Raw genomic sequence first — 27,912 nt, forward strand, 5'->3', positions numbered from 1 at the left:
GTTTCTAGATTCTAACGTTTGACAAACGCACCGTTTTAAACAGAAAGCCTTGTTCAACACTACAAACTTCTATCGTTTAGTTTAAACAAAACGCTCAAAATCTGAATGCTACTTCATGTAGCGTTTAATAAAACGCTAAAAGCTATAAGCTACCCGCTACCCGATAGCAACTAATTTTACTGAAACAGTTTACTGGTTTATGACTATGCATTTCATATTTCTATCTCTTCATAGCTAACTTCGACTTAATTACCATTGATTGAATAAAAAAATTCTTATAAGATACAAAATGTCACCCATATTCATATTTGATCTAATGATTTATTGATAACCAACTTTTGAATAAACAAGTGGAAAAGAATTAGAGATCAAAAGAGCCTTATTGATTTTCATTATTTGTATTCTTCTTTTACAAAATCACAATATATATAATATGTTACCTCCAATGTTGTTTATATATAGGTATGAGGATTAGCCGGAGAAGTTCAACAACCTTATGGATCCACTAATAGATTCATCTTTACTTGAAGTTCATGAAGGTGTTTCATCTTTGAATTACCGATTCAAAGATCAATTACAAAAATCAGAAATTGTCTCGATCAGTTTGTTTCCATTGGTCAACAAGGGCTTGCTGACACATGTGCCAAATAAAATTTTTACACATCACGTAGTTGTGTATATTTGCGTAAACTTATGTATTTATACATTTTTATAAAGATTTATGGACCTTTTTACTATCACCTGCATCAAATGTCTTGAATCATTTGTTTAAGGTTGTTACTTGATCCTTTTTCCTCAATGATTTCGAAAACAATGTGGTTTTTATATCATAAAGAAATATTGGTATTGTGTATAGAATTTTGATCTTTTATATATTCATGAAATATAAGATGGGGTGTCAAAAGAGAGATTTGCTACAAATGCAGTGATAGGTAGACCTAACAAAACATTACACGACACGAAAACCCGACACGAAATTAGTGGGTCAGGGTTAGAGATTTCGACACGTTTATGTAAGCGGGTTGACACGACACAACACGATAAGTAAATGGGTAGGGTTAGGGTCAAGACTTTCAACTCGAAAATGACTCGAATATGACGTGTTTAATTATATATTATTTATTAAAAATTTCATATTTTTATAAAACATATTATATGTTATAGATTTGTAATGAGCTAAAACTAAATAATTAGAAGTAATATTCAAAATTTCAAAGTTATTTAATTTTAGTCACCCTCACCACCTATATATCCCTTTTGCTCTCCAATTTAACTCTTTTCATTTTTCCTTCTAAACTTATTATAAATTTTATCATTCTATCACATAACTTCCGTGGTAGGGTCAAGCCTTTTCAACCCGTTTAATATTTTTACACGACAAAAACCCGACACTACACGAGACATAGCTAGGAACAACTATATGTTCCCTTTCGATTAATGCAAAAGAATTTATGCAAGCATCATCAATCATCATGGTTGTATTTGACTTTCTAATGCATGGAAATACTCAAATACTAGAAAACGTGACTTTTTTTTTACATCAGGTGATGGGAGAAACTAAAGGGATTTAGTTGTATATAACAGTTTATTAATAAATCAATATTTTCTTCACCAAATAATCAAGCTTTCTAAGTTTCCTTTTTTGATGCATGTGATTTTTCACTTTGTCAATTTAACGGTTGACAAATGGCCACATTTCAATTCCTACGATTTGAATTATCCTAAAGCTAGTCCACAACATATGGGAACCATTCACATTGGTTATGAGAGGTTTTCTATTTTCATTTATTTTTCTATATTTCACCTTTTTATATTTAATTTAAATTCTTGTTATATAAAATTATCATATATGTTCTTTAGAATGGAGGAGATTGACACCCCATGCAAAAAAGCAATGTATAGACTTCCATAAAAAGGGCATGTTATCAAAATGATAGTTCCTTTGGGTTTTGGACTAGAATATATCTCCACATGGTATTTATTGTACAAACTTCTGAGTTTTTTTTATTATTATTATTATTATTTAGGTTTTGAATGACCTTATTTTATGCAAGCATGTTATTAACATCTTTATTCAGGATACCCATATAAACCTAATGATGATAGTTAGGAAGATCCAACATATGTACTGAGTTTTGTATTTTATAAAAATACACATGTATCCATGTTTAGTACTTTTATTATTAATTTACAGATAAATGGTATACTTTACGACTATTACTGATGTTTTCTAACATGGCAATGTGGTTCGACATTTATTTGTTAGAACTTATTTATTGATAATAATTGCTTTTAGGAATCATTTGCACAAGGATATTTTAGATTAAAATAATGAATATGCACATGGCTTTAGTTCATTGGTTATTAGATATGACATGTTGGATACATTAGACCTAGAAAATACTAGAAAATACTAGAAAATAGAGGGTTTTCTTACAGAAAATATTGACAGAAAATTTTGTTAGCTAATTACCTACGAAATCTGCTGCGAATCAGCTACAGAATGAGATGCCCTAATATAGTTATGGAATAGGTACAGATGCTAATCTGTAGCTATTCCGTAACTATTTAGCTACGGAATAGCTACGGACCAGTGACGGAAGAAAATAGCTACATATTAGCTACAAAATACCGACGAATTTATAATTTCCTTTATTATGATTATAACTCCCATTATTATTATTTTTCATTATTCGGCTCTTATTATTTTTTTTTGGATCATTTTTCTTACATATTTAAGACATGAACAATTAAAAATCATACTAATAATACTATTAATAATAATATTTATAAACATCATAATAATATATAATAATTGTAACAAATGTGTTTAACACACAAACAAACAATTAAATGAAAAAAACTACGTTTAACACATCAATAAGGTGAAATATTCTATGTTTAATTTATTAGTAATGAAAAATGATTATAACAAAGGGAAATATGTATATTTGTATGTGTATGTATGTATTTATGTATGTATGTATCTGTATCTATGTGTATGTACGTATATGTGGGTGTGTAAGTAAATGTATGTGTGTATGTATATGTATATGTATTTGTGTATTTGAATGTATATGTATATGTTTATGTGTATGTAGATGTATATGCATGTTTGTGTATTTGAATGTGTATGTAAGTACATATATATGTGTATGTGTGTATTTGAATGTGTATGTGTATGTGTATGTGTATGTGTATGTGTAGGTTTATGTTTATCTATATATGTATGTGTCTACATGTATGCGTATCAGAGTCGCAAATATTAATAAGTATTACAATATTAAATCATTAAACGAGTAAGAGATCTTGAATGGACACGCGACTTTATAAACGATATTAATAGCTATAAGTTGGTAAAAATATAGTTGATTATGTACAATAGAGGTGTGGAAAAAAAACAAACCGAAAATAACAACGTTTGGTGCCAGAAAAATCGAAAATAAAAAAATCATAGCTAATTAGCTACGGAGTTTTCTTATTTTCGATTTTTCGGGCACCAAACGTCGTTTTTCTCGCTTTGTTTTTTTTACACCCATATTGTACATGTTCATCTATATTTTCAGCAACTTATAACTATTAATATCGTTCATAAATTCGTGTAACCCTTCGAGATCAAGTACTCTTTTCATGGTTTAACATTAGCATACATTCTTGAATCACATGAGTTTTTTTTGGCACAAAATATGTGCCGCGAAAATGTTTTATTTTATTGTGACAAATAGAAAAGTGTCGCTAAAAACATAAAAGAACTGAAGCGACAAAAACAAAAGTTATTGTATGATACAGGAAACAGGTTAATAAATTATATTATGAACAAACTTAGGTTGATTTTTGTTTTATTCTAAGCTATCTGTCGAACAATGTATGTTGGTTGTGTTCATTTAGGTTGTATTGGGAGTAGAAAATATATGTCCCCAATCCCCAAGTCTTTTGTCTTAGAATCCTACTATTATTGTGTAATTTTGTTTGTCTATTGTCTTGTTGGAATCAAACGAAGCTAAAAGAAGTACATGAAGTTTTCTCTTTCTTTGTAAAATTATATAAATTTCTATGTAAAAGTATATAAATTGTATGAAGAAAGAAAGGAAGTGGACTTTTATATTACAAGACAATATATCATTTTTATCTCACGTTTTTGTTTGTTTTGCTTCTGCATGCCATTTTCCCTTTGAATATTAAATTAAATCCCACCCACTTGTAGGGAAATGATGTAGCAGCCCAACTTTTTTTCTTTGTTTTATTACAGTAATTTAAAGGAGAAAGTTACAATTATTTTTCCATTTGAATATGCATATTTCTTATATCTTTCTTCTTTCTTCTCGCTCTCTTTAACCATATGAATCCATATTTCTTATATAGCATGCTACACTTTGTTTAGTTATTGTGTTTATTATAAGATTCAAAGCATATTATTTATTAATTACTTATTATTTAACAGGCATGAAGAAATATTTAACAAAGAGAAAAGTTTCAGAGTCATCAGAAGCAACTAATGTCGATTTTTCTAAACATAAACGTGTGGAGATCAGTTTAGCAGATCTTCCGTCAGACCCCGGAATGAGGACTAGGATTTAAGATTATGATCCTAATGTTCGAGACGAAGTTCAAAGAGCATACATTTTAAAAGGGCCTTGCCAACTTAAATCTTACGAGTTTCCTTACATTCTTTTTGGCAAAAAACCACGAAGATTCAATGTTGCATGGTTTGATGTTAATAAATATTTCGTCATGGCTAGAATATAGTGTAAATAAAAACGTTGCATATTGCTTATATAGTTATTTGTTCAAACCATATGTTGAAGCACAAGGAGGCGGTGACACGTTCGTTGGTGTGGGATTCCAAAATTGGGCCCATAAAGAAAAGTTGACTCATCATGTTGGAGGTCTCAACAGTGTTCACAACCAAGCTTGGGACAAGTGCAAGGATTTATTTAATAACAAACAACGAATTGATGTTGCATTCACAAAGCATTCAACACAAAGTACAATAGACTATGATATTCGACTGGATGCATCAATTGATTGTATTCGATTTCTTTTAAGACAAAGTCTTGTATTTAGAGGCCACGATGAAAGTGAAGCTTCAAATAACAAAGGGAACTTTATGGAGTTGTTGCAATTTCTAGCTGATCATAATCAAAGCATTGAAGTTGTTACTTTCAAAAATGCACCTTTGAATCTGAAGTTGACTTCACCAGATATCCAAAAGGACATTGTTCATGCAGCTGCAATTGAAACAACGAAGCTCATTATAAATGATATTAGCAAATCTTTTTTCTCTCTCCTTGTCGACGAATCTCGTGATATTTTGATCAAAGAACAAATGAGTGTTGTGTTGCGGTATGTAGATATGGAAGGTCATGTAATTGAACGCTTTCTAGATATTGAGCATGTCCCAAATACTACAGCCATTACACTTAAAGAGACACTTGATAATTTGTTTTCGAGACATGGATTGAGCATCTCCAATTTGCGTGGACAAGGTTATGATGGGGCCAATAATATGAAAGGTGAACTTGATGGTCTTAAAACTCTGATTTTGAATGAAAATGCAAGTGTTTATTATGTTCATTATTTTGCTCATCAACTTCAACTTACTCTTGTAGCTGTGGCAAAAAATAATTCGAAAATAGTTTCTTTGTTTGTGTTACTAACCAATGTTGTGAATGTTGTTGGAGGTTCTTGCAAGCGTCTTGACCGTCTTCGAGAACAACAAGCTTCCAAAGTTATTGAAGCACTTGGTTTAGGTGAAACCATAAGCGGTCGAGGCCTCAATCAAGAAACATCTCTTATCAAACCGGGAGACACGCGTTGGGGATCCCATTATGGTACTTTGATAAGTATGATTACATTGTTCCCATCTGTTTTAGACGTGGTTGAGATTATTGCAGAAGATGGAGCAACCCTAGAACAAAAATGTGAAGCTGATATGTTAATTAACTCCTTGCAGACCTTTGATTTCATATTTTCTTTGCACTTCATGAAAAAATTATTGGGTATTACTAATGATTTGTCCCAAGCATTGCATAGGAAAGATCAAGATATTGTAAATGCAATGAACTTGGTTAGAATTTGCAAGCTGCATTTGCAAATTTTAAGAGATAGTGGATGGGATTCTATGCTCACTCAGACTACATTGTTTTGTGAAAAACACGAGATTGTTGTTTGCAACATCGATGCAAAGTTCTTACTTCCTGGACGGTCACGACGAAAATATCCAAAGATGACAAACTTACAATACTATCGTGTAGAGTTATTCTATGATGTCATTGATTTGCAACGCACTGAACTAGAGAGTCGTTTTAGTGATATTGGCACCAAATTGCTTCTTTTCATGGCATGTGTCAATCCAAATAACTCTTTTGTAGCTTTCGATAAAAACAAATTGATTGAGCTAGCTCGTTTATATCCAAAGGATTTTTTTGATATAGACTTGGAGATACTTGATGATCAACTTGAAACTTATATTCTTGATATGTTGAATTCATCAGAGTTTTCGAATCTAAATGGGATTGGTGATCTTGCACAAAAGATGGTTGAAACAAAAAGGGATAAAGTGTTCTCTATGGTTTACCTGCTCATCAAATTAGCATTGACATTACCGGTTTCAACAACAACAGTTGAGAGATCGTTTTCTGCTATGAAGATTGTGAAGAACAAGATACGAAATAAAATGGGAGATCAATGGATGAATGATAATTTGGTTACTTATATCGAAAAAGAGGTTTTTGCGGATGTTGCTAATCAAGATATCAGCAATATGTTTGATAAAATGAAAAAGCGTCGACGACCTTAATGAATTTGTAATTTATATATATATATATATATATATATATATATATATATATATATATATATATGTTTGCAGCTTTTGGATGTTTGATAATTTATGAGGAGCATCCTCAAAAAAATTTATGGCTACGCCCCTGTGTGCAGTGGCAACGTAATCCTTGTCGAACGAGTCTAATAATGAGTATTGTTATACCTACTGTAGATTTTTAATCCTACCCCCTGTAATTATTATTTTTTTGGTAGATAACAAAACCTAGACATAGTATTCCGCGCCACAAAAACCTAGATATAGTATTTCACGCCTGTAAGCTAGAAAGCTTCAAAATTCGGATTGTACATAGGGAGATTCGAACTCTAAACCTCCGGACAACATCACACATTAACTTTAAACACTTTACCACTGAGCTGAAACCTTTTTTTGTTTAATTAAATCAAATCATTCTATATAACCTATAAGGAATAATAATAATAATAATAATAATAATAATAAATTATTATTATTATTATTATTATTATTATTATTATTGTCGTTTTATTATTGTTATGGTTTATATTGTATGAATTCGTATAAATACATATCGTATACTTATAAATATGAAATAAACATATATGTATACTTAATAATATTTACAAATACACATAGTTATGTCTTCTATAAATATAAACTAACAAAACATTAAATATATATATTCAAATGTCAAACATTTTTTTTTTTAAATCTTTTGTTCAACTAAAATTAAAGATTTTTTTAACTATACAAAAAAGGATAAAAGTTTAAAGATTTTTTGGTTATACAAACAAACAAAACGTCATTTTTTCAAAAACAAAGTCATATATTTTTTTTTAAATTCATCGCAAAAACATAATAATTACCTCAATAATGCTTTTTTTTATGTTAAACAATATCTTCAAACAAAATGTTAAAAAAAAAATTAAATCATAAAAACAAAGGTAAATAAGTAAATTAATAAAAATAAGATTAATAAAAGAAAAAATAAATAAACTAGTATATATTAAAAGAAAATTAAAAAAAAACATAATCATTACATAATCCTTAGTTATTTAAAAGAAAAAAAGTAAAATGTAATTATTAGGGTAGGTTTAAGTGGGAAAGAGGGTATGAATAATTAAAACCCTAATAAATAAGTAAAAAAAGTCGTATGGATGAAATTTCGGTTGATTAATACTATGTTCGGGTGTGAATAACATCACGAAATATAGTTAAATCCGTAAGATCAAATAGGGGTAAATGAATAGATTGAGCCGAAATTATTGTTTGATGTTGCTTGTAATTATTGATAAAGGAAATATCATAATATGATAATTCTTACGCATGCATCATATGAGTTTTTTAATCATAATTTTTATTTTGAAAATATTTTGTATTAACGGATATATTTTTTTCAACAACCATGTCTAGCTTTTAGCAATTGTAAAACGTGGATCTCGTGAAATCTTTTGGACATGCATGCCACCTCACCTCGTTAATTCAAACTCCATTATTCAACTATATATACAACGCAAGATGGTGTCTATATATAGTCAAGCACGCAACCGGCTTGATGCACAACTTCAGTTCCACACAAGGAACATCATCGCCCAGCTTCTCGGAAAATACACTCAGACCAAAATGGTACAGACTTTCACCATATTCCATATTCTCTAGAGTTAATTTGTTATCTATATTTGGGAATGTCAGGTTTACAACGTTTATATATTCATTGTTAACATTCTATCAACTCTTTCAATAGTATTTTATTTTGGATCCATATGCAGGCAACGAGTGCCATATGGGGTACACCATGGGGAGGTGAGGGTGGAACCGGTGTAAATACGTGGGAGTTCATCAGTGGCGAATTTAGAACTAAAAACTACATGGTTCCTTATGTAAATAAAACTAAAAAAAATAAAAGAGTAAAATTACTAATGGCATCGGGTCGGGTTATATGCCTTAAAATAATTAAACATAACTTCAATATTTATAATAGTTTTACATTTGAACTCTAAGAGATCTTATATCTTGAAATATATATTAATAATTATATCATTATCGATACTTTCTAAAACACTTGTTTTAATATATGATATTAAACTATCATTCAAAAATTGAAATATATAAAATATAAGCAGGAAGAAGTGGCACCCGGTGAAAGGACAATGGTTGTCGGTGGCCAGACGACGGACGACGGACAGAAGGATCTATCAACCAGACATGCAAGAACCTTATGAGGCGTCAAACATTAGGAGATGTCAATCAATGATCACATTTCGTGAAGTTTTCTTTTATTATTGATCTATTGCCCAATGAATAAATTTTAAATGGATCGAGGTAGTGGACTATTTTAATTAAACTATAATATATAAAATAGGTTGATGTATATTTTTTTTTCCAAAAATTAAAAGGTAGGTCCTATAACACTAATGAGATAGTTCACCAATTTTTTCATATATATTTTATATTAATATTACTAATATTAAGAAAATTAGGTAGGTCCTAGGACCTACCTACCTTCAAAGTAGCTACGCCCTTGGAGTTCATAATACCTGATGGTGCAAGACTTACCAAGATAGACTTAAGCAGTGGAGATGCTTTAGATTTCATCCGCTTCACTTACAAGGATCAGTATGACACTCATATTTCTGAAAAATTCGGTGGCGATGGTGGCTCGTCTCATTCGGTAAGCTTTGAATTCATCTGTACGTAGGTTGTTATTTTATAATAGAGATTTTCTAATATGTACCCTAAGGTCACATATAAGAAGTATTAATTAAACACAATTATTACCATAATTAAATGTTAAACACATTAATTATAAGAAATATTACCATAATTAAATATAAAATTCATTAATAATCTACCTAATTAATGCATTTCACATTTAATTATGATAATAATTGTGATTAATTAATACTTTTTATATGTGTCCTTAGGGCACATATTAGAAAATCTCTTTATAATATAGCAGTCCAGTCATGATATTTATATTTGGGTTCCAGATCACATTCGTTGACAATGAGTTCATCATCGGGATTAGTGGACGTGTCGGATCATTTGATGGCTCCACTGTGATTACGTCAATGAGTTTCGAGATCAACATCAGCACTTATGGGCAATACGACACAAACCCAGGGACTGATTTTTCGGTCGGAGTCACACGCGGTAAGATTTCGGGATTCTATGGAAAGTACGGGAGTTACGTAGACTCTTTGGGTGTCATTCTTCACCCGTAGCATGATATATGGCAGAATGGATGCATGTTGTGTTTCATGGAAACAAATGTTAAATGGTCGGTCGTAAGTCATTTTGTCTTCTAAACGTGGTATTCGTATGTATTTTATATGCTTTTAAATCGTATCTAGTATCTTCGATGAGGGACTAGTAAAATAAGGTGGCATACCAAGTTCATGTACAATAAGCACCCTTGTTGTGCATCTGCATATGTTTTTCATGTACTCTTGAAGCTTCTAAATGGATATTTCATGCTTTCTTCTTTGCTAATACTTCCACCGTAAATTTATTTGCTTTTAATATCTTGTGTTTGTTTTTTTAGTTTACACAATAATCTTTTCTTAGGGACAGATCCTTCGTTTTCTTTAAGAGTATTTGATGAGGACTCCATTTATCCTTTCACATACATGTAACCATATGAAGAAAAATCATCAAACAGGTCAGCTATGTGGTTCAATGGAACATCTAAGATGGATTTTATGTTACTACAAAACTGATCCACTTACGACACCAAATCTGTTGGAATGAAATATGTGGAATATGAACTTGGTGAGGGAATAAAATATAGGAGCAGGAGATAATAAAATATTAAACTTTATTCTCCTTAAATTATATTAAAATTAAATTATTTGTTTGGCCGCTATGGTTTTTCAAAAGTAATATCTTTATTCCACAAGATTCATTTTGGCACCGTTGATCCTTCGTATTGGTTGTTTGGTTGCACTTGGTAGCTCAACTTAAATGCCTTAAAGGTGGAACCGGCAGGACCCCTTATGAGGGCATTTTCATCTTTTCATCTCTCCCTCCACCTTAAGAACACCAATTGTTTGCTGGTAAGACTAAACGGTGTCGTTGAGGGTTTACCGGCGGTGTCCGACATGGCGCCTTTTCACCGCCGGTGAACACTGCACAGTGAAGAGCATTCCACTGCCGATGGACCTTTTCCTCTGGGAAAAATTTGAGTCTTTTGGTGATTTGAGGAAGTGAACGGTGCCAACGGTCGGCAACTTGACATATTTAATTTTTTTTTCTTGTTATATATATATATATATATATATATATATATATATATATATATATATCTCACATATTCAAAAAATTACCACACAATACACTCTCAATATAACAATTCTTAATTTGAAAATGTCTTATTCCAGCAACCCAAACTCTTCCAACCAAAATGCTTCAAACCAAAATGTTAACAACGCCTATGCACTTTTCGGCTAAGATCCGTCATCACCACCACCTTACCGGCCACAAATGGATGGTGTTCCTAGCTATTATTCATAACTTCAAACGTCCCAACAATTCCATTTCCAATTTCAACCTCAAACCCAACCATCTCAACCCCAATTTTCATGCCAACCACGATTCACACCTTCAACCGAACACGAAGAACAACCTCAACAACAAAAGAAAGGGAATGTTGATCCAAGAAGATGGACACAAAAAGAAGAAGTTGAGTTAACAAGGGCATGGGTCGACATATTTGAAGATGGTGACACAGGAAAGAGTCAAAATTGTGATCAGTTTTGGTTACATATCACATAGCACTTTTGTAGGGGAATGGGCCGAACTCTAGACTATCGGACCTCCGACCAATGTAAGTCCAAATGGAATCTTATGAACAAAGTCGTCACACATTGGCATGGAATTTACATAAAATTTGATAAGCAATGGGCTAGCAGAGAAAGTGAAGCGAGATTGTTGAAAAAAACACACACTACATTCCAAGATGATATGCAAAAGTCTTTTAAGTTTATCCATGTGTGGGAAGTTGTCAGAAGAAGCATTGGGTGGAGGGAACTTGCAACACATGAAATTGTAAATCCGCCAAAAAAAAGTCGGACATCTTAATATTCGAGCTCGCAACAAGTCTCATCGGATGGTCACATAGGCGTTAATCTTAACGATGATGACGACAACATTGAAGAAATATTCCCGCCTCCTCGCTCAATTGGAAGGGGGACAAAACGAAAGCTCGAGCAAAAGGAAAAGGGAAATCAACTTCTTCAAATTGTTCAGTCGGAACCGAGCGGTCAACCAGATCGAAAGAAATGATGACACAAACGGCCAATTGAATTCAAATTTGGAGTGTCATATGGCTGAAACCGTCCGACTCACGGAGTATACATTGTTACTGCAAGACGTGAGTCTTCTCGACCCCGAAGATCAAGAAGCGGCAAAATTATGAAAGCATCGATTCGGAAAAATGTAATCTAAAACGCAACTGAAAATTCGATGCTTTGTTTTTTTTTTCTAGGTTTTTAATTTTTATTGATTTTTTTTTATTTTTAAATTTTTAGGTTTTCAATGTAATTTTAATTTTCATGTTTTTTTTTTGTTTTTTTAATTTTTAGGATTTTTAAATTGTAATTTTTAAGATTATATTATTTTAAATTTTAGTATGGTTTTAAAAAAATAATCTTTTTCTAAAATGGAATTTAAAAAAAAAAAAAAAAAAAAAAAAAAAAAAAAACCTCATAGGTTCACACTACACTTCGTAGGTAAAAAATGTGAAAATGGTAAAAGTCTACGTGGCACCTATGTGGCATTCTTTAACCATTGGTAAAAAGAACATGACACCCTTTAGCTTACGAGTATGGTGAACTGGAGCGTGTTTGTCACGGAGCGTTTGAGAGCGTGTGAGTGCTTTTAGCTTCTAGCGTTTGACAAAACGCTTCGTTTTGAACAGAAAGTCTTGTTCGACACTACAAGCTTCTAACGTTTAGTTTAAACAAAACGCTTCAAATCCGAATGCTCACTACAAATAAAATGACATATAGTGTCACACATTTTTAGTGGCATATGGTTAATGTGCCATTATATCATGGTTTTTAGTGGCACTTATTATATGCCGCTAAAAAATTAATACATTTAATGACACTTTATCTTTTGTGTCACTAAATTTCATAGTTATCAGTAGCATAATGACTAGATATACCACTAAAACTTTTTTTTTTTTATCAAAAATACCGTATAAATAATTCTTATAATTACCAAAAATATTTAATTATAATATTAACAATTTATTTTATATTTCTCATTTAAATCTATTATTACATATTGGAAATTTATTATGTTAATACTTTTAAAATTTGGTTTTGTTGTTTTATTATTTTGAAAATGAAAACCGATTTTTACTTGGGATTAATTTATAATTTCGATTAATTTATCTATTTTCTTGTTTAAAATAGGGATTCTAACATAATAATTGCTGATTAATTAGATTTAACAATAAAAACAAAATTATCAATTATAACCATCGAATACCATGTATAGACCTGACAATGGGGCGGGTTTGAAGCGAATCGACCTTGATCCAAACCCTTTTAACAAATTTCAAAATCCGATCCAAACCCGCTCTGTAACCCGCAGGGTTTTGAATAATCAAACCCATACCCTTATCCTCCGAATCAGCAGATATCCAAACCCGCCCCGTAACCCGTAAGTTTTTTGAATAATAAAACACATTTTACTTAAATCATAAAATCACATTTATTAAATAAAACTAAGTTTTGATTTAGAAAACACATTATGTACTCGAGGACTTTCTATTGGAATTAAAATCCTTATTTTAGTTACTTCCGATTGGTTTTTGAGCGTCGATTGCATTGATAGAGAATAGAAATTACAAACTTTCTTCTGGTTGATAAATAACCTTATTGATTTATAAATGAAATTGGTGATTACATGATGAAATATAAAGGAAATTAAATCATGAATCTTGGGAGAAGAGTAGAAGACTGGAAGTCTAGAAGTTGAGTCATTGACTCCTATGTAAAAACAATTTAGTCTTTGGCCTTTCCTCTTTGGATTTCTGATTGGAATTTAATGAAAACTTTAGGCAATATAAAATATAAATTTATATTTCTAAAATTTATATGGGGCGGTTTATAAACGGAGCGGATCGATGCTGATCCATACCCGACCCTTTTAATAAAAGGGTTAGCGGGTACGGGTCGTTAACGGGTAAAAGGATCAAAAACTCCAAACTCATATAATTGTTAAGGGTTTGGATCGAATCAGGGTCAAAACCCGCCCCATTGCCAGGCCTAACCATGTAATGTTTTTCTATTCAATTTTATGTAGATTTTTTATTTGATTAAAATATCAAAAGAAAAAAGAAATCAATGAATCCAAACTTAACGGATGACTAAGTGTGGCCCCACTTATCCATCCTATCTCAACCACACCACCAGTTTCTCTTATCGATTTCTGGTCTATTGTTCAATAACTTCCAATAAATTAAAATCCCGTGAAAAAATTAAGAACTAGTACATAAAACAAAAGCCACACTTAAAATTAAAAAAAATGATACGTACAACCCTCTCTTCGTCGACGATGATCTAAATGCACTTTCACCACCCTCTCTTCGTCGACGCCGGACCATCACGTCGTCGTCGGCCTGTGGGTTGCTGCTTCCGCGATCGTCGTTGCTTCCGATCGCTGCCACTTCCTCGATAGCCGCCACTTCCTCGATCGTCACCGATGCATCCTCAATCGGTGTCGCTTCTTCGATCGGCGTCGCTTCCTCGATCACCGCCGCTTCCTCGATAGCCCCCGCTTCCTCGATCGTCACCGTTGCATCCTCAATCGGTGTCGCTTCTTCGATCGACATCGCTTCCTTGATCACCGCCGCTTCCTCGATAGCCGCCACTTCCTCGATCGTCGCCGATGCATCCTCAAACTCACGGTTAGGTATTTTTGCTGCTCAAATAATCATATTTACAAATTTCATCTTCTAGTAAAATTGAAGTTGTATACTACTCGATTTGTTGCAAAATCATTGCTCAAACTGCTAGGGTTTATCAATTTTATGAGAGGCTGCCAATAAAATCTTTAAAAGTCCAATAATTTTCAATTATTAGAACTGGTGATTGCATTTTGACTTTCTCAAATAAGCGTATTTACAAATTCCATCTTCATTTCTTTGTCACAATCTGCGACACCGTTAGATCATCTAAGAATTTATTACTTGTTATTTGAGAGGTCCCTGGTCCATTAAAAACACACCAACAATTGTTACAGTTTAAAAATCCAATAAATTTTACAATTCTACATATGTTAGAAATATGACTAAATAAGAGAATTTATGATTATCACTAACTTATTTAACTATCTTGATCCATATAGACGATGACAATTCTATCTTAAATGGATAATTTGTATTTCTTTTATGATTGTATGTGTGAAATATGAGTAATATCATGCTTAGTCCCAATCCTTCAACACACAGAGGTGTGATCAATTTGTTTTGTGTTTTATTGCTTCATTTTTATATAATTTTGTTTATTATTTGAATCATCATCTAGTATTTTTTGATGTTATTTTTCAGGGGCTTAATAAGTCACTGATTGAAAATAGTGCAATCACCCTGGGTAGACTTGCATCAGTTTGTCCTGAGCTTGTATCACCTCACATGGAGCATTTCATGCAAGCATGGTGTATTGCTTTAGCCATGTAAGTCCGAAATTTTTTACAAATTCAACCTATCTTATATATTTTACTTAAACATCATTTGACAATACTTAAATTTCTTAATGTCAACAGGATTCAGGATGATATTGAAAAGGAGGATGCTTTTTGAGGTCTCTGTGCAATGGTATGCATATCTGTTTTTGTTTGGTTTTGACTTTTGAAGCAGAAACTTATGTATGTTTGGTTTTGTTTTGTTTTTCAGGTGAAAGTGAACCCATCAGGGGCTTTAAGTTCACTTGTTTTCTTATGTAGAGCCATTGCTAGTTGGCATGTAAGTTTTTTTTCTCATTTTGTAACACCGAAATTTTTAAAACAAATTTTTCGTTAAAAATCGTTTATCTATTTAACACTTTTCATAAAAATCTCCCTTTTTGTTTAAATTACAATACGTGACTCTTTTGTTCAATCAATTAATAGGCCAGAATCCACAAAACTAACGCTTCTTCTGGTGTATATAATCGAGCCGGTGTCGTCCCGTGATCCTGAGAAAACCTGAAACATATAACACAAAACACTGTAAGCACGAAGCTTAGTGAGTTCCCCAAAATACCACTCTAACACGTATTAGCCATTCAAGGCTATAACTCTGTTGACCCTATGGTCAGTGTGTCTCAGTGGGAGCCTCCAGTCCTAACTCTCTATGGACCCTCTGGCCCTAACTCTATGGACCCAAAGGTCCTAACCCTGATAACTCTGAATCATGCATATCACATACCACAATAAATCCCATAAAATAAATAACATACAAATACACTGGCAAATAACTCTAAACCTAACTCTATGGACCCTCTGGTCCTAGCTCTGTGCACCTTTCGGTCCTAACTCTGATATACACACAACATAAATCACATAGAAATAATGCAGTGCCACACATCGCATAGATAGCATACAATAACTCTGTCACATAACTCTGTTACCACTGTAGGCAAAGTATAGTGAGAAGACTCACCTCAGATGTCTCGGTAAATCTCTGACTCAGTAGAAATATGGTCTAGCCTCCGCCTAATAACTTAAAGTAAATACTCTCAGAAATATAACTCTCGAGACTAGACTCAACCCTCTCTTGGCACCCTCAGAAGGGTAAAAGGTCATTTTACCCCTCTCTTGACACGAAGACCCCATTGTTGACCAAACCCTCAAAGTCAACAAATCAACGGTCAAACTTTGAACCAACTCGCCGAGTGCACTTGGGCGACTTGGCGAGTCTACGCGTGTCCACTATCCCTCTAGTCTCGCATGACACGTCGAGTCTCTCCCCTGATCGACGGGTTACACTTGGCATGAATCGCGGGGCCACCCCGACTCAACTCGCCGAGTCCTATTATGAACTCGGCGAGTTCTGCCTTGAACTCCAGTCCTCTATTTCCCTCTGACTCACCGAGTCATTCCCCCAACTCGGCAAGTTACTCACTGAGTGAACTATGGGAAAACCCTAGCCTTACTCGTCGAGTCTGACTCGGCGAGTTCATTCCATGATCAAGCTCGAATGACCTCCTGAGGTCAGATCCGTTCCTCTAACCCATAGATCTGACCTCATTAAGCAATATAAACACGTAAAGTCTGGATCTTGATGCCCATGCAAAGAACCAATGGCTCTATTTGAAGAAATGGCCTCAATATGTCACCCTAAGCTCATATTACCCAATGTCACCCCATAAAGATCAAGGAGTTAAGGTCTTTGGACCTCTTTGGATACAGATCCGAAGCCTCAACACAAGAAGGGACCAATTGCACCATCATTCACACTCTAAATGGGCTAGAAACCCTAACTCTCAAGGATTAACACCCAAAACTGAATAAGGATCAAATACATACCTCAATATGAAGTCCTTAGGCTCTGAAATCCACATAATAGCACCCTATTTAGCTCCTTCTTGCCTTGGTCACCTTCTTCTTGCAAAAACACCCTCACAAGGATCAAAAATGGCATCTTCTTCCATACAAACGCTCTAGATCACTTAGGGTTTCAATCCCCGGGCTATAAGCCCCTTCAAATAGGTCTCAATCCCCAGGAATTAGGGCTTCATTAAACAACACGGACTTGCCGAGTCCACTACTTGACTCGCCGAGTCCGGACATTAACCCAGATGGAATTCGCGACACTACTCGGCGAGTCTAAGCATCAACTCGCCGAGTCCCTCCAGAATAAAGAATAAATAATGTACCTGGGAATCCGGATGTTACAATTCTCCCCCACTAGAATCAGACTTCATCCTCGAAGTCTTACTCTGAAAACAGCTTTGGATACTACTCACGCATCTCTCGCTCCGGCTCCCAATCTAGCTCGGTGTGACATCCCCATAATCTCGGCCAGAAAAGACCGATTTCATTTATGCTTTTTAAAATAATTTCAGAGTAAATCCTTTTGATTTAAAAGTGTTGCGGAATTTGTTCCCAAAACAAAACATGATAAAATAATATTTATCAAAGCATTTCATCAAGAGATGCATTTCATTATATAATCAAAACTCGGGATGTCATGTTCCGATACAGACCATAAAGCATAAACGATAAACTTTACAAGTCATTCAACAAATATATACATATACAGACTTGTAAACAAAACAACAAGATGATCCATCCATCTTACGCCCTTGCGCCACTACCTGTAATACAAATAAAACTGAGTGGGTCACGCTTGGGAGCCTGGTGAGCATATAGGGTTTTCAACCCACAATAAATAAGTTATATTTAATTTCACCAACCAATCACTATCCCTATTACCCATTCCCGTTATCCTCACTTTACGTCCCTAAAATAACATCTATCTCAAGGGACCTAATCTAGGATTTTCATCGGGACGGACATCACTGCGAAGGGGTTTCCTCAACAATAGATATCCTAAAGGCAACCATGAGGGGGATAGAGTACACCGGTGAACACATCGTTCACAACACCTACAGGTTATGAACCTGCTAGCGTTCCACTGGACTGTCTAGAAAGAGTCCGTGGTCATTATCCATACTCCGCTAAATAACTAGATCAACAACAACAACAACATCGAGGCCTCTCATCTGTTTATTACACACCAACTATCTACCCATGTTCTACCCAACATATTAGTAGATAAAATATATATTTTCATACATAGTTTGAAACCTATATATCATTTTCATTCAATATATATTCCACATAACAGATGAGACATACCCACGTAACATGTATTTCATAGAAAGCAATTCAGATCTATGAGATAGAATAAAGTGAATATCCATTCACGCATACAATCACAAAATATACACATAACAAGTATATCGTATAAAATACTTCATAGTTACTCGTTAGAAGAAAGTAACTACACCCTTACACATATAAACCACCATTTACTTAATACATTCGAACCATACTTGTATTATTATCGTGTTTATGAAAGGTAGTATACACTCACTTGATCAGAAGACGATCGGACAGCACTACGACTTGCAGAAGTAGTAATCCTCAGCAGATCTGGAAGATCTTCACAAAAAATCGAACTTCTCGCGGGCAGAGCTTCGACTCGGGAACCGCACTTCTCGGGATCTTCGGGATCTCGGGACTTGCCTCGGGGCTAGAGTATGATACCGGGGCTTCGAGGTATTTCTGGCAAGCAAAACGATGCAAAACGGGAGAGAGAAGAGAGGAAATTAGAAAAATACTCGGCTGCCTTCGGATTCCTTTTATAGAGGCTGAGCCTCGCACGTACGCGGGGCGTACAGGTCCGAAAAACGTCACTGCTTACGTATCCGAAGCCACTTGCTGCGATGTCGACACCTTCAGAGTACGCGGGGCGTACTCGAGTACGCGGCGTGTACCTCGGATCAGATCGATGACTACTCTTCGGATAAGGCTTCCGATTTTTCAATTAAAAATAAATACAATTTATTTATCAAACTTCAGAAATTCATATCTTCTTCATACGCACTCCGTTTTCGACGTTATTTATATCCACGCGAAGGTGAGACTACGCTCTATAACTTTCGTTTAGACTCCGTCGGCTAATTTTGACTTTATTTTTATTATTTATTTTTAATAGGCCGCGACAGAAAAACTTCGTTATAAATTCATAACTTCTTCGTTTGACGTCCGTTCTCGCCTAACTTTTTATCGCTTCGATACCAACAACGAGACCTTCGATCCTCGTTTAGAATGCTTCGGCTAAAAACCGCTCGATCTCAAATCGAGTATTTCAGGTTGCATACCGCTAAGTCGAAACTTCGATAAATCATAACTTCCTCATACGAAGTCAGATTTGGGCATTCTATATATATTCGGAAACCTCGTTTCAACTACTACAACATCAACCAAAGATATTAAGTTTATTTTACACTTAAATTTTGACGCTTATTTTTATTCTTAATTAATCAGACCACATAATTAAGCAATTAAGCACAAAACACATAATACTCAAATAATACATTCTTATTATTTCAAAACGGGTTACAAAGGTTAACCTAGACTATTACATTGCTAAAAATGGCAAGCCCAGAAACACAGGCGTTACACTCGGACCCTTTCCGATGTTGGCACTGGACCTGCACCAGGGCCACTTCCTTGTTCCTCAGAACCATGATCTTCCGATCCATAATCGCCACCGGTCTCTCAACATAGTTCAGGATCGCATCCACCTGAATATCCTCTAATGGTACCACTTGCCGAGTCGTCGACAATACACTTCCTCAACTGAGACACTTGGAAGGTATCATGAATCTGACTCAACTCCGCAGGTAGCTCCAAACGGTACGCTACCTTGCCCACCCTGGCGATCACCCTGAAAGGACCAATATACCGGGGTCCCAGCTTGCCCCTCTTTCTAAACCGGATCACTCCTTTCCAAGGAGATACCTTCAGGAGTACGAAGTCAGCGACCTAGAACTCGAGCTCTGACCGTCGTCTATCTGCATAACTCATCTGATGGCTCTGGGCCGTCAGTAACCTCTGTCTGACCTGTTGAATCTGCTCGGTCGTCTGAAGCACAATCTCTGCACTACCCATTGCACGTTGCCCTACCTCTCCCCAGCAAATGGGAGTCCGACACCTCGTCCCATACAACAGCTCAAAGGGTGCATACCAATGCTCGAATGATGGTTGTTGTTATTGGAAAACTCAGCCAAGGGTAAATACGTGTCCCAACTCCCTCCGAAATCCAATACACATTCCCGAAGCATGTCCTTGAGCGTCTGAATCGTCCGCTCGCTCTGCCCGTCAGTCTGTGGGTGGTAGGCGGTATTAAAAAAAATGCAACCTCGTGCCCAAATCCTCATGGAATTTCTTCCAGAATCTGGAAGTGAAACGTACATCTCGATCTGAGACAATCGAGATCGGTACTCCAAGCCGCGATACCACCTCCCTTATGTACAACTCTGTCAGGCTCTCTGCAGAAGAGCTCCCACTGACTTCCTCTTCGTATCAACTATCTCGGCCCTGTGACACACAAGTCACAAAATTCTCAAATGAAACTACAATCCAACCGAAAATTGACTTAGCCCTGACAGAGATGGAGCCCCAGTCTCGCCCTTGGTTCAACCACCAGGCTCCAAAAACTCAATACTAGGGCTAATCAAGCCTAAAACTCTTATGCATCATACACTGATCGGAGAACACTCCATCATCACACTCTCTTGCCGTGTAGTGAGTACTATGGCTCCCCATAACATCACGACAGCCTCTGACTAGTGAGTACTACGGCTCCCCGTAGCACCACAACACCAACTGACTAGTGAGTACTATGGCTCCCCGTAGTACCACGACTCCCTCTCTCTGACTTGTGAGTACTACGTCTCTCCGTAGCATCACAACACCCTCTGACTAGTGAATACTATGGTTTCCCGTTGCTTCACCCTATACTCTCATTCTCATTACAACGCCACACTACGTCCACTAACTCATACTCCATCGACTATCATAGATAGCTACACACACTTGTCCCACATATGCATCACAGACTCCGACGGCAACCGCTATAACAAAATACCTTCCTCTGCGGAGATCCACTTTCTTAAATAATCCCTCTTGATGTCAATACCCAAAGGGCTCCCACTGGAACCGTAGATACATGATACACCGCTAGTCGTCTCAAACTCAAGATTCTAAATAACTCCGAAATCGGGACATTATACCCGGGTACCACGGAACACCATAACAGAACATCACGATGTCCCGTCTCAACCACTGATCTCCTACTCCCAGCACCATATAGATACAACAATACATTTCCTCTGAACCCCATAAATAATTCTTCATTTTATCCAATGCGCAACTTCAGTGTATCCAAACACTCAATTGGAATACAAAGAAAGCACTAACGCTTCAGAACACGCTGATGATCCCCCGAAACCCTTTCCCCTACTGCTCAAAATACAAGCAAGAATACATATACTGGCCCGGGAGTTGGCTGCTCGATAATCTTCTATCCACCTCAAAAAGGGGCATATACAATCCATACTTCGACCCAGAAGTTCTCAACTGCCCATACCATCATTACGAGTCTTCCACTTGAAACGGCCCTGACCACCACCAGATTCCTGACCATTGGCCACCTGCCGTGGAGACACCCATCCTTTCTCAGACACATACCACATGTATTATCTCGCTCTGCACCTTTCCTTGATCACCAATGACCCTGGTCTCATGAATTCGAGCCGCAGGTTTTTGTATCCAACCCCTAACTGCTCTTGCACAAATATTTGGTTCCCTCAATAAAATACCCGGTTCTCCCCCACTTAGGGTTCGAACCATCACCAATTGACGCATCAAAACTCTACCCCACAGACGGTTTCCTCCAGAAACATCGCACCTATGCTTGGAAGGTGCCACACAACGCCCAATGATCTCCCCACATAGAGATCAAGAAACCTCAAATACCCTAAATCTCCGAAAAAATCCTTAGGAACTTCTCATCACGATTGCCTCTAGCCATTCGAAATCTCATACCATCCCAATACTGAACATCCCAACTGTCTAGTACTATCGCTGACTCTTAGACTGAAACAATAAATCATCATACTCCTCATCCTCGACTTCTCAACCCCCGATCCAATACGTGAATCATCACGAGAATAGGGACTCCACTACCATACTCAATACCCATCATAGATAGAAGAGCCACCGCTCTGATATACTCGACTGGATTACCTGCTGATACCGCTACCACACGCCCTACTATACTCAATTAGGGTGCAATGTGGTCCTTAACCGTCTCAGTCCCCACTGACTACCTGCTCATGGTAGATCATTTCCTCGCAAAAGACATGTTGCCTGATACTCTGGTGGAAAAAATCTCCATCAATGTCAACAAGTATGGTTTACTCCTAAACCCAACACTGAAATCTCACGCCTCTCCTACTTCCCACAGGAAACATAAATAGCACCCATAAGGGCACGGAAGGTGGCATCTCCTCCATCGGCTGATTGGTTACTCAGACCGAAATCCCCCATAAATTCCTTCTCTACTAATCCCTGAGTCTTCCGAATACATCTGACATCGTACCAAAATACTCTGAAATGCTCTTGACCTCCCTCTCAAGGGATGCCTCTTCGGACTCAATCATGGCCCTCAGGCCTAAAACCCCATTGCGTCTAAATTCCACCAATCAATCCTGACCGGACAACCGGAGAATCACAAGCATCATTTCCTAAGAACCATGGTACTCAGCCCATGACATCTCTTCTCAATCTGCTACAATATATGGTACTCGAACCATAACATCACTCCTCAATCTGCTCTGATGCATGGTACACGAACCATAACATCACTCCTCAATCTGCTCCAATGTATGGTACTCGAACCATAACTCACTCCTCAATCTGCTCCTTAGAACCTTCAGAATACTCCCTGTATCGAGTATGGGTCCTCTGCTTTTGGTAGTACGGGCCCATACTACCTGCCATATCTACCCATACTTTCCACACGGACCATCCCATAGCTCCTAAGTAGCTGCTCAACCTTCTCGTTCCCCAATTCCGTCACGTGTGCTCGCTCCTCAGCAAAATGCTCTACTCTGCCAGCGTACTCATCTGGCTAAGGTTACCCCCTAGGCCGTTCCTTGGTCTTCCCACTTCTTCGCCATCAGCCGCTGAAGATCTCCTAATGATGCCAACCATATACCTCCTGAATATCGTCATATTCACTTGGTAGCTGACTCCCATCATTGAGAGTTCCACAAAGCACGAAGCAAGAAGCATTCGGGCATCAAAGAATACATAGAACTCACTCTGGGTGATAACTCCGCTTGCTCTGCTCATTCTAAAAAGTACCACCAAACTCTGCAACTCTACCCCTCGCGGGTTCTAACTATTCTTTCGATAAGCACCACAATACTCATCTAGGCATCTCTCCTAGATTACTCCTCTACTCAAATCCCTAAAAGGATTCCAACTGAATACTCTCACTCATCACATTCTCAAAAGCACATCACATATAACAGCAATTCCTAGGCTAAGGCATCACAAATCAGGCCACTCTAGTCCTAAGATATGAAATACCTAGCATGTCTCTAGCATGCATAATATCTCATAAAATGTATCATAAATATCTCATAATACAAAAGTAAGGGTATTTTGGGAAATCACCGTTCAGGCTCTGGCTGATTGTACACACTGCTCTTTCTTGCTTTATCTTTGAACTCTTATTCACTTTTAGAAAATCATTTCTTAGAAAACTCTTCTTACTTCCTCAGTTTGAGTCCAGATTACCCGAAGGTGCATCCGAATCCCTCAAACCAAGGCTCTGATACCAACTTGTAACACTGAAATTTTTAAAACAAAATTTTCATTTAAATCGTTTATCTCTTTAACACTTTTCATAAAAATCTCCCTTTTTGTTTAAATTACAATACATGACTCTTTCGTTCACTCAATTAATAGGCCAGAATCCTCAAAACCAACGCTTCTTCTGGTGTGTACAATCGAGCCGGTGCCGTCCCGTGATCCTGAGAAAACCTGAAACATATAACACAAAACACTGTAAGCATGAAGCTTAGTGATTTCCCCAACATACCACTCTAACACGTATTAGCCACTCAAGGCTATAACTCTGTTGACCCTATGGTTAGTGTATCTCAGTGGGACCCTCCAGTCCCAACTCTCTATGGACCCTCTGGCCCTAACTCTATGGACCCAAAGGTCCTAACCCTAATAACTCTGAATCATGCATATCACATACCACAATAAATCCTATAAAATAAATAACATACAAATACACTGGTAAATAATTCTAAACCTAACTCTGTGGACCCTCTGGTCCTAGCTCTGTGCACCTTTCGGTCCTAACTCTGATATACACACAACATATATCACATATAAATAATGCAGTGCCACACATCGCATAGATAGCATACAATAACTCTGTCACATAACTCTGTTACCACTCTAGGCAAAGTATAGTGAGAAGACTCACCTCAGATGTCTCGGTAAATCTCTGACTCGGTAGAAATATGGTCTAGCCTCCGCCTAATCACATAAAGTAAATACTCTCATAAATATAACTCTCGAGACTAGACTCAACCCTCTCTTGGCACCCTCAGAAGGATAAAAGACCATTTTAGCCCTCTCTTGACACGAAGACCCCATTGTTGACCAAACCCTCAAAGTCAACAAATCAACGGTCAAACTTTGACCCGACTCGCCGAGTGCACTTGGGCGACTCGGCAAGTCTATGCGTGTCCACTATCCCTCTAGTCTCGCATGACACGTCGAGTCTTTCCCCTGCTCGACGGGTTACACCTGGCATGAATTGCGGGGCCACCCCGACTCAACTCGCCGAGTCCCATTATGAACTCGGCGAGTTCTGCCTTGAACTCCAGTCCTCTATTTCCCTCTGACTCACCGAGTCATTCCCCCAACTCGGCAAGTTACTCACTGAGTGAACTATGGGAAAACCCTAGCCCTACTCGTCGAGTCTGTTCTTTGGACTCGGCGAGTTCATGCCATGATCAAGCCCAAATGACGTCCTGAGGTTAGATCCGTTCCTCTAACCCATAGATCTAGCCTCATTAAGCAATATAAACATGTAAAGTCTGGATCTTGATGCTCATGCAAAGACCCAATGGCTCTATTTGAAGAAATGGCCTCAATATGTCACCCTAAGCTCATATTACCCAATGTCACCCCATAAAGATCAAGGAGTTAAGGTCTCTGGACCTCTTTAGATCCAGATCCGAAGCCTCAACACAAGAAGGGACCAATTGCACCATCATTCACACTCTAAATGGGCTAGAAACCCTAACTCTCAAGGATTGACACCTAAAACTAAAGAAGGATCGAATATATACCTCAATATGAAGTCCTTATGCTCTGAAATCCACAAAATAGCACCCTCTTTAGCTCCCTCTTGCCTTGGTCACCTTCTTCTTGCAAAAACACCCACACAAGGATCAAAAATGTCCTCTTCTTCCGTACAAACGCTCTAGATCACTTAGGTTTTCACTTAGGGGTCTGGTAGCTGCAAATGGTGGCTATAATCCCCTTTAAATAGGTCTCAATCCCCGGGGATTAGGGCTTCATTAAACAACATAGACTCGCCGAGTTCGGTCATTAACCCGGATGGAATTCGCGACTCTACTCGATGAGTCTAAGCATCAACTCGCCGAGTCCCTCCAAAATAAAGAATAAATAATGTACCTGGGAATCCGGATGTTACACATTTCAACCATTCTTATTCTTCAAAACACACACACACACATCTACTTATATTATTTTGACATACACTTGGCACTTGCAGGAAATTAGAAGCGAGGAGCTATACAATGATGTTTCACAGGTGCTCCTTGGTTATAAATAGGTATGAATATCATCTTTCTCTTTTTTCATTGATAGTTTTTTTACCCATAATAGCAATCTATCTACATTTCTCTACTCATATCAGCAATTTACACCTAATTGCAACTTACTTACATTTTGGCTATACAAACATGGGCGATGTGCTTTATATGTTACATATTGCTATTAATGGTAAAACGATTTAAGTATATTACTTGCTCTTATGGGTAAATGAATAATTTACTGTTAACATGTTTCACGTTATGTATTGCTATTATTACGTATAACATAAAGTATATTATTGTAAAAAGACTAAAATACTTGTTATTTCCAACAATTTGCTTTATTATTATATTTAATTTTTTTTATTGTATGTATGACAAATGCTGAAGAATGGAGCGTGGGAGCAATGTATGTCAACTTTGGAGCCAGCTGTAAAAGAGAGGCTCTCAAAGTATAAAGTATAGTTGTGAGTTGAGTTAGTTGGGTTTGGTTTTTTAGAGTATGAGATAACAATTTATTCAATCTATCATGTCTTTGTTTTTTATTTTATTTTATTTTTATATATATATTTTAACTTTTGTTCATTACTTTATGTTTAGCATGTATTTAGACATATTTGATATTTATCTATATATTCGATTCAAAAAGTAAAAAAAATATTGATGAAAAACAATGAAACTTTAATTAGTGTCAATGTGCTTCAATTTAATTATTCATTTTATTTTATATTATAGATGAAATTGTATTATGGCAAATAAAATTATCACTAAAATTTGAAAATATGTAACTAAAAGTAGCTTGAATTTTTTAAATCACATGAGCTTTAATGGCACAAAATATATACCACAAAAAATTTTCTACTGTTGTGACACATAAAAAAATGCCACTAAAATCTTAAAATGTGTAACTAAAAGTAACCTAAATTATTAAATCAAATCAGATTAAGTGGCACAAAATATGTGCCACAAAAGAAATTTGTTTTACTGTGACAAATAAAGAAGTGTTACTAAAAGCCTAAAAACTGTAGCGGCAAAAACAAAATGTGCCGCTAAATGGTTTTAGTGGGAGCATTTCTAATGGCATTTATTAAGTGTGCCGCTGATTCTTTGAGAAGCCTTTAGTTGCATTTTTTTTGGGTTTTTAGTGACATTTTTTGTGTGCCACTAAATGATATATTTTTTGTAGTGGCTACTTCATCTAGCGTTTAATAAAACGCTACAAACTACAAGCTACCCGCTAACAATTAATTTTACCGAAACTGTTTACTGGTTTTTGACTATGCATTTCATATTTCTATCTCTTCATAGCCAACTTCGACTTAATTACCATTGATTGAATAAAAATATTCTTATAAGATACATAATGTCACCCATATTCATATTTGATCTAATGATTTACTGATAGCCAACTTTTGAATAAACAAGTGGAAAAGAATTAGGGATCAAAAGAACCTTATTGATTTTCATTATTTGTATTCTTCTTTTACAAAATCACAATATAATATGTTACCTCCACTGTTGTTTATATATAGGTATGAGGATTAGCCGGAGAAGTTCTGCAACTTTATGGATCCACTAATAGATTCATCTTTACTTGAAGTTCATGAAGGTGTTTCATCTTTGAATTACCGATTCAAAGATCAACTACAAAAATTAGAAATTGTCTCGATC

At 36.1% G+C, this 27,912-nt stretch overlaps 1 protein-coding gene across 1 annotated transcript; it reads left to right on the forward strand.

Annotated features, from left to right (window-relative positions):
* The first annotated feature begins 4,443 nt into the window (after nucleotides 1-4,443).
* On the forward strand, nucleotides 4,444-6,799 carry LOC145063931 (uncharacterized). The gene is made up of 2 exons (XM_079011485.1): nucleotides 4,444-4,547; nucleotides 4,780-6,799. The coding sequence occupies exons 1-2, from the start codon at nucleotides 4,444-4,446 to the stop codon at nucleotides 6,797-6,799; spliced, it is 2,124 nt and encodes a 707-aa protein (XP_078867611.1).
* The last annotated feature ends 21,113 nt before the right edge of the window (nucleotides 6,800-27,912 follow it).

The sequence above is a fragment of the Lactuca serriola genome, chromosome 7 (genome assembly GCF_051521515.1).
Source record: "Lactuca serriola cultivar US96UC23 chromosome 7, Lser_US96UC23_V15, whole genome shotgun sequence".
Lineage (NCBI taxonomy): Eukaryota > Viridiplantae > Streptophyta > Magnoliopsida > Asterales > Asteraceae > Lactuca > Lactuca serriola.